Below are 8,809 nucleotides of genomic sequence, written 5' to 3'. Positions count from 1 at the left end.
CAAATTGTTTGTTTGTTGTTGTTGATCGTATTAATTAATTAAGATAAATGTGTGTAGAGATACGAGTACGATGAAATTATTTACATTTTTGGGCAAAAAATTTATAAAAATTCAAAGCTGAAACACACTTCAGATTTTGTCGAATAACAGAGAAAAGATCAAAGAAAATAAGATCTAAAGCGGAAATTACAAACTGTAGCCCGCCTAATGCCCGTCTAGCAACCAAAATGATTAACTCCAAGTGCCGGCAAAATCAAAGTGGAATTATAAGTTCGCTAAGTTCGGCCGAATCTTATATACCCCTGACCATGGCTGGCATTTGTCAAATTCTTTGACCGATATCTCTTTATAGACAAACAAAGAATAATGGATAAGAACATGCTATGCTATTGGAGCCAAGTTATGACCCATGCTTGGTTTGGCTATCTGAAATCCGAGTGGAAGTGCAATGTACCAATTTTCAGCCAAATAGGTTAAAAATTGCGCCCTCTATCGGCTCAAAAAGTATAAGCGGGAGTTTGGTTTATATGTGAGCTATATCAGGTTATGAACAGATTTGGACCATACTTCGCACAGTTATTGAAAGTCATAACAAAACACTTTTAGCTAAATCGGATAATAAATGCGCCCTCTAGCGGCTCAACAAGTTAAGATCTGAGATCGGTTTCTATAAGAGCTATATCAGGTAATAAACCGATTGTTGAAAGTCATAACAAAACACTTCGGGCAAAATTTCAACCAAATCGGGTAATAATTGCGCCCTCTAACGGCTCAAGAAATCAAAATCCGAGATCGGTTTGTATTGGAGCTATATCAGGTTATGAACCGATTTGGACCATACATAGCACAGTTATTAGAAATCATAGCAAAACACATCATGCAAAATTTCAGCCAAATCGGATTATAATTGCGCCCTCTAACGGCTCAAGAAGACAAGATCCGAAATCGGTTTATATGACAGTTATATCAGGTTATGGACCGATTTGGACCATACTGGGCACAGTTATTGGAAGTCATAACAAAACACTTCGTGCAAAATTTCGGCCAAATCGGGTAACAATTGCGCCCTCTAACGGCTCAAGAAGTCAAGATCCCAGATCGGTTTGTATGGGAGCTATATCTGGTTATGAACCGATTTGAACCATACTTGACACAGTTATTGGAAGTCATAAAAAACACTTTATGCAACATCAAGATCCGAGATCGGTTTGTATGAGAGCTATATCAAAACATGGACCGATAGGCCCATTTAGAATCCCAACGGATCTACACTAATAAGAAGTATTTGTGCAAAATTTCAAGTGCCTAGCTTCACTCCTTCGAAAGTTAGCGTGCATTTGATAGACAGACGGAAGGATGGACAGACGGAAGGATGGACAGACGGAAGGATGGACAGACGGAAGGATGGACAGACGGAAGGATGGACAGACGGAAGGATGGACAGACGGAAGGATGGACAGACGGAAGGATGGACAGACGGAAGGATGGACAGACGGAAGGATGGACAGACGGAAGGATGGACAGACGGAAGGATGGACAGACGGAAGGATGGACAGACGGAAGGATGGACAGACGGAAGGATGGACAGACGGAAGGATGGACAGACGGAAGGATGGACAGACGGAAGGATGGACAGACGGAAGGATGGACAGACGGAAGGATGGACAGACGGAAGGATGGACAGACGGAAGGATGGACAGACGGAAGGATGGACAGACGGAAGGATGGACAGACGGAAGGATGGACAGACGGAAGGATGGACAGACGGAAGGATGGACAGACGGAAGGATGGACAGACGGAAGGATGGACAGACGGAAGGATGGACAGACGGAAGGATGGACAGACGGAAGGATGGACAGACGGAAGGATGGACAGACGGAAGGATGGACAGACGGAAGGATGGACAGACGGAAGGATGGACAAACGGAAGGATGGACAGACGGAAGGATGGACAGACGGAAGGATGGACAGACGGAAGGATGGACAGACGGAAGGATGGACAGACGGAAGGATGGACAGACGGAAGGAAGGACAGACGGAAGGATGGACAGACGGACGGACTTAAAATGTCATGACGATAAAGAATATTTACTGTACTTTATGGGGTCCGACCTTTATTACCAGAAACAGGCAGGAGGTACTAGATTTTACCTTTATATCGGAAGATATAAGTGGAAGAATATGCAACTGGGAAGTGTTGGATGACCACAGCTTCTCTGATCATCGCTATATATGAGTTTCAGTCTTGGAAAAAATACTGAAGTAGTGGTCCCTCGGCTAAACAGAAGAAAGGTGGATTGGGATAAATTTCGGCACAAATTCTGCACCTCTATCCCTTTTAGACCAGAAAAGGAAGTGGAAACTACGGAGAATATAGACATAGTGGTCAATCGGATCACGAAGGCCCTGAATGACTCGCTTGTGTCAGCATGTCCTAGCGGCAAGCCAAGGGGCAAACAGCGACCGACATGGTGGACCCCAGAGCTGTTTGGTATAAAGGAGGACTACAGAAAACCCTTCAACAGAGCAAAAGCCACAAGAGCACCACACGATTGGGACATCTATTAGGTTGAGCTCAGAAAATATAAGGGCAAGCTGAGGAAGGCTCCGAACAAATCCTGGATAGAATTCTACAGCTCCGTGAAGGATACATCTGAGCCATCTAGGCTTAGGAAGATTCTGCCCTCGAGACTTATTGCGGTGGGGTATATATTTAGAAGTCAGAGAATGTATGGACAATGTCTAGTGATGAAACACTAGAACTACACATTTCCCGGGAAATTCTCCAACGGACAACGTGGCGCCAGAAGAGGTTGTCACTGGTATACATTCGTCGGAGGCTATTAGGGAATTTATGTCTGAGCCGAAAATCCTTTGAGCGACAGAAGTTTAGACACCTTTAAGTCGCCAGGTCCTGATGATGCATCACCGGTTGAATTACAAGCTGTGTCTGATGGACTGGTATCCTGGGTAAGGGAGATTTGCGCTGCTTGTATCAGAATATCATTTATACCTGTGGGATGGAAGGATACGAAGGTCATTTTCATTCCGATAGCAGGAAAACCCTTACACACGCAGGCGAAAGATGTTCGTCCTATTAGTCTGTCATCCTTAATGCTGAACACTCTTGAGAGGTTGATAGAAACACTGAAACAGCCCTTCACGACCTAGTCGGCTACATAGAGGGTTCTATCGCTGTCAAAGAATATACAATGATAGCATTTCTTGACATTGAAGGTGCTTTCAATAATATAAAACCGACGTCAATCATAAAGGAGTTGGAGTTTCTAGGCATCAACTCTACCGTAAGAAAGTTTACAAATAGCTTACCTACTAAAAGATATGCATTACGGCAGGCTTGGTGTCTGTGGATCTAAAAAGATGGGTCAGCAGAGGAGTTCCTCAAGGAGGTTTACTGTCACCTCTACTTTGGAATATAGCCATTAAGAATATATTATTGTCTCTGGCAGAAAAAGGCGTAAAAGTGGTCGCGTATGTTGATGACATGGCAATTGCGGTTAGGGGAAAGTTTCTCAGCACTCTAAGAGATATACTTCAGGAAGCTCTACGTGAAACAGCGAAGTGGGCTACCGAAAGTGGTCTAGGTATAAATCCGTGCAAGACAGAAGTAAGTCTTTTCACCAGGAGATACAAATTGCCTACAGTGTAACCTTCCTACTTGGGTGGAGAGAATGTTCCATTTACAGAAAGCGCAAAATACCTGAGTGTTTTGCTGGACAGGAAATTGAACTTCAAATCCAACAATTTGAAAAGGGCAACAAAGGCCACTCTTGACCTTTACACCTGCAAGAGAGCCATTGGCAAAAGTTGGGGTTTAGACTGCGTGTCATGTATTGGATATACACTGCAGTTGGACAGGGTGTCTCGCTGGGCAGGAAATTGAACTTCAAATCCAACATTTTGGAAAGGGCAATAAAGGCCACTCTCGCCCTATACACCTGCAAGAGAGCTGTTGGCAAAAGTTGGGGGCTTAGACGGCGTGTCATGCATTGGGTATATACTGCAGTTGGATAGGGTGTTTCGCTGGATTGGAAAGTGCAACAAAGGTCACTCTTGCCCTATACACCTGCAAGAGAGCTATTGGCAAAAGTTGGGGGTTTAGACTGCGCGTCATGCATTGGGTATATACTGCATTTGGACAGGGCGTTTCGCTGGACAGGAAATTGAACTTCAAATCCAAAATTTTTCATAAGAGCAAGAAAGCCAACTCTTGCACTATACACCTGCAAGAGAGCCATTGGCAATATTTGAGGGTTTAGACAGCATGTCATGCATTGGGTATATACTTCAGTTGTCAGAACTATAATGCTATATGGTGTTGTGGTCTGGTGGACGTCGCCTCAAAAGTCCACCTACTGCTCAATACTTAACCGGATCCAAAAGATGGCTGGTTTGGGCAGCCGCACTGAGGACGACACCATCTGATGCATTGAACTTAATGCTGCGTCTAATGCTTCTGGAAATTGTGGCTACCCAAATTGCAGCAATCACTGCCGTGAGTTTAAGGGAGCTTTCTCATTGTTCATGTGACGGCTACGGACACTGTGTAATCCTTGATACATTAGCCGGTGTTCCAGGCAGTGTGGAACAGCTTTTTGATAAAAAGTACTGTACCACCATTTTGTGATAGAACCGATTGGAACTACAATATCCCTGGTAGCAGATGTTACATAGACTTCTTTACGGATGGTTCCAAACTAAACAACCAGGTGGGCTTTGGAGTGTACTCCAAAGATCTGGAACTAGTCATATCGAGAAGGTCACCCGACCACTGCAGTGTATATCAAGCGGAGATCCTTGCAATTAAGGAAGTGGTGGAATGGCTAAGATACAATGTCATCACGACGATTGGCATAAATATCTTCTCAGAGAGGCAGCCATTAAATCCCTGGAGAACTTATTTCTGAACACAAAAACCGCCCTTGACTGTCGCAGAACAGTTCAAAATTCACCTGTTCTGGGTGCTGGACCACAGATATATCCCAGGGAATTGTAAAGTGGATGAGCTTGCGAGATTAGAAACTACCCTCTGCTGATTCCAGGGATACTGGAATCTGTGGGTGTGCCTCTAGCGACATGTAATCTAAGTTTTCAGGACCAGGCCCGAAGGACAACGAATGATTGATGGTCACAAAAAGGAGCTGTGGGCATTCCATACTTTGCTGTCATGGGATGAAAAAGATGTCTCAGTCATGACAGATCACTGTCCAATGGGAAAACATGCTGACAGACTGAAGGTTGCCAGCAACGACTTTTGCAGAAGCTGTGAGGACATCGAAGAAGAGGAAACTATAGAACACCCTATGTGTGTGTCCCGCACTAGCGGGCAGAAGGAGTTCATTTCTTTGAGAACCTGTCTGATTTAGAGGATGTGAACATTCGCAAGTTATTGGACTTTTTGAAGCGATCTGGATGGTTCAACGGTAGGAACTAGAAGGCATCTTCCTTCTTCTGTTCCTGTGGTATCACAATGGACGAAAACGTCTAAGTGAGTCTGATGACAGACTGTCACTCAAACCTTACCTAACCTATAGTGTCTTAGAGGGATATTTCGAGGTGTTGCAAACAGAATGACGAAATTAGTATTCCCCGAACCTCTGGTGGAGGGTTTAACAAGTAAAAGCATGCTAAGTTTGGCGGGGCCGCATCTTACATACCCTCCATCATGGAGTCAAGTTTTTTTGCACGACTTATCTTAATAGGCATACACTTGCTTTTCGCAGTTGTTGAAGTAGCCAAGTAGTAAAATCAAGAATAGGTTATAAGGGAGCTATGTCAGGTTGTCGAACGATTCAGACCATACGAATTTTTGAGGTCATAGTAGAAGTAATTTTGCGAGATGGAAAGTATCCATTTCCGACCCTATAAAGTATATATTCTAGATCAGCGTAAAAATCTAAGACGATCTAACCATGTCCGTCCGTCTGTCTGTTGAAATCACGCTACAGTCTTTAAAAATAGAGATATTGAGCTGAAACTTTGCCCTTCGACATCCTTCTTTAATTTGGCCTAGATCGGTCCAGATTTGCATATAGCTGCCATATAGACCGATCTCTCGATTTAAGATTTTGGGCCCATAAAAGGAGCATTTGTTGTACGATTTCGCTCAAATATGACACAGTGGCTTATGTTAGGCTTTTGGACATCCGGGTCGTATATGGTTCATAATGGTCTTTATTTGAATATGGCTAACAAAAGGATCAATTTTTAGTTCTGCAAAATTGAACAACGATTTGTACTTATTACACCACTCAATATCCGTATAGAATTTGGTCCAAATTGGACCATATTTCAATAAAGCTGCTATGGGGGCATAAATGCATTTTACAGCGGATTATGACGAAAGGTGGTTTACATATATACCCGAGGTGGTGGGTATCCAAAGTTCGAACTTAACGCCTTTTTACTTGTTTATCGGTGTTGTGTAAAAAGCTTGTCCAATCTGATCTAAAACAAGATATAGCTCCCATATATGAACGATCTTATGAATGGCCTCCTACGGCCCTAAGAACTAAGTTAATTTGTGTACAGTTTTAGCAAAATCCATGATGAAGCGCTCCCAAGATTCAGCCCAGCAGAACTTAGCACATTTTTACTTATTCTTATTTATTTTAACATTTGTAACACACATTGTTTGGTTTTTGTTGACCAGTGTTGAACAAAAAATTACCCACAAAACAAAACTATATACAAATTTCCTCTCACACTCCATTAGATAATTTGTGAGCGAAGGCATGCATATTAGCTATGAAATATGAAAAGTAAAAAACCGTTTGCATTTGAATTAGAGTTTTATACACATTCGTTCCCCATAAAATAGCTACCTTTGACATTTAGTATGCCGGAAGATGCTAAGGCGAAATAATGTGTGAGCAAACAACAAACTTACCGCAAAGGGATTGAAATTTGCCTCTTGTTCTTCAGACATTTTTTTATTCAGGGATGAACTATTTTATTTAGACTTTCTTTCTTATAACAATAAAAATTATTTTCTTTTATAACTTTTGTTATATGCAATGCACTGACACCTTTTTCTAAAATTCAGCACTTGTTGGCTTTTACACTTAAATTTTTTCTATTTTAAAGTTTAACCAAAAATTAATTTTTTTCTTTCAAATTATAAAAAATATTAACTCCAACGCATTGAAAATTCAAACGAGGCACAACGACGCTACTTTTAAAAGCGAAAAATTAACAAAAAAAAAAAAACAAAACCATCAGCAACATCACAAAAACAAACGGATTGTCGTTGTTTTTAAGTGCACGAGACAACTAAAACAGAAAGCATTTCTAAGCAGAAAAAACGGCGACTACGACCAGAAGACAAGATCTTCGTGCTACACTCAACTCAAATCTGTAGAAGAAGAAGAAGGCAACCATAAAGATAATGTCATCATCATCGACATCATTATCATCATCGGGCCATCCCCATCGCAATAATCATCTATCAAAATTGTCATCTTCGTAATTATCATTATCGAATCTGCGGCATCGTCATCGGTCACCGCCACAGCGACAGCAAAAGCGACAGCAAAAGCGACAGCAAAAGCGACAGCGGTGGAAACAACAACAACCACGCCGATCATTTTAGAATTGGTGACACACAGGCAGCAAGTAAGAATAGTTAGTAGACGATTAAAAGGGGAGCTGGCATATTTAAAAAACCAAAAGAAAACCACAAACATGCATATGTAAAGGGTGACTTTTTAAGAGCTATAGGTAAGTTTTAAAATTCAGTAAACTGCATGAAATCTTTATTCGAATCGATAGTACGGTCCATACGGTACGGTCATGCAATTGTTGATGGTACGGGCTGACACGGGATATCTATGACCACCACACAGGAACTTTGAGCTCCAACTTGTGTGGTGTCTATCGTTACCAGGAGAAACTAAGCTGAAAGCTACCGGGCGCCTCCGCAGGTTGCGGATGGTGGAAAGCTCCGTTTTTATGCGGAGTAGCTGCAAATGCGGCCGCGGAGAATTTCGCGACTTTCGAGAGGAGAGTCTCAGTGAGGCGTCAGGTGGCACTGGCTCCAAATTAAATACTGAGTGCGAATGATACTCGAGATGACAAGGCGAGTTATTGGCGCCTTCAAATAACCAATGGCCAACATCAGCGCCTGTTTCCAGGTTAGGGGCGGCTGGGGGCGAGCGTTGGATCTTGGAGCAAGTGGCTAGCCACAACGAGGGAAACATGTCTGCAGTCCCACAAAACCGGCGGTTGGGGCCAGTGATATTTTAAGTAGCTATATCTAAACATAAACCGATCTGAACCATATACAACACGGATGTCGAAAAGCCTAACATAAGTTACTGTGTCAAATTTCAGTGAAATCGGATTATAAATAATCCCAAAAAAAAATATCGGTCGAGATATCGGTCTATATGGCAGATATATCGAACACTGGACCGATCTGTTCCTAGTTGTAGAAAAAAGTCGAAGAGCCTAAATAAATGTGGCTTTTATGGGCCCAAGACACTAAATCGGCGGATCGGTCTATATGGGGGCTATATTCAAATCTGGACCGATTTGAGCCAAGTTGCAGAAAAATTTCAAAGGGCCTTACACAACCCACTCTCCCAAATTTCGGCGACATCGGATTATAAATGCGCCTTTTATGGGCCCAAAACCATAAATCGAGAGATCGGTCTATATGGCAGCTATATCCAAATCTAAACCGATTTGGGCCAAATTCAAGAAGGATGTCAAAGGGCCCAACACAACTCACTGTCCCAAATTTCGGCGATATCGGACAATAAATACGCCTTTTATGGCCCCAAAACC

At 42.5% G+C, this 8,809-nt stretch overlaps 1 protein-coding gene across 2 annotated transcripts in view; it reads right to left on the bottom strand.

Moving 5' to 3' along the window:
• The window catches only part of LOC106094995 (calcium-binding protein E63-1), a 272,836-nt gene extending 265,604 nt beyond the window's left edge, over nt 1-7,232 (bottom strand). The window contains exon 1 of one of the 2 annotated variants that reach the window (XM_059360592.1): nt 6,912-7,232. In XM_059360592.1, coding sequence (XP_059216575.1) covers nt 6,912-6,950 — 39 coding nt within the window. In that variant the 5' untranslated portion in view covers nt 6,951-7,232. The remainder of the gene's footprint in view (nt 1-6,911) is intronic. The other variant, XM_059360590.1, reaches the window with a different exon arrangement.
• Between the last annotated feature and the right edge of the window lie 1,577 nt (nt 7,233-8,809).

Source organism: Stomoxys calcitrans, chromosome 1 (genome assembly GCF_963082655.1).
Source record: "Stomoxys calcitrans chromosome 1, idStoCalc2.1, whole genome shotgun sequence".
Taxonomy (NCBI): domain Eukaryota; kingdom Metazoa; phylum Arthropoda; class Insecta; order Diptera; family Muscidae; genus Stomoxys; species Stomoxys calcitrans.
This window is presented reverse-complemented; position numbering and strand designations above follow the sequence as displayed.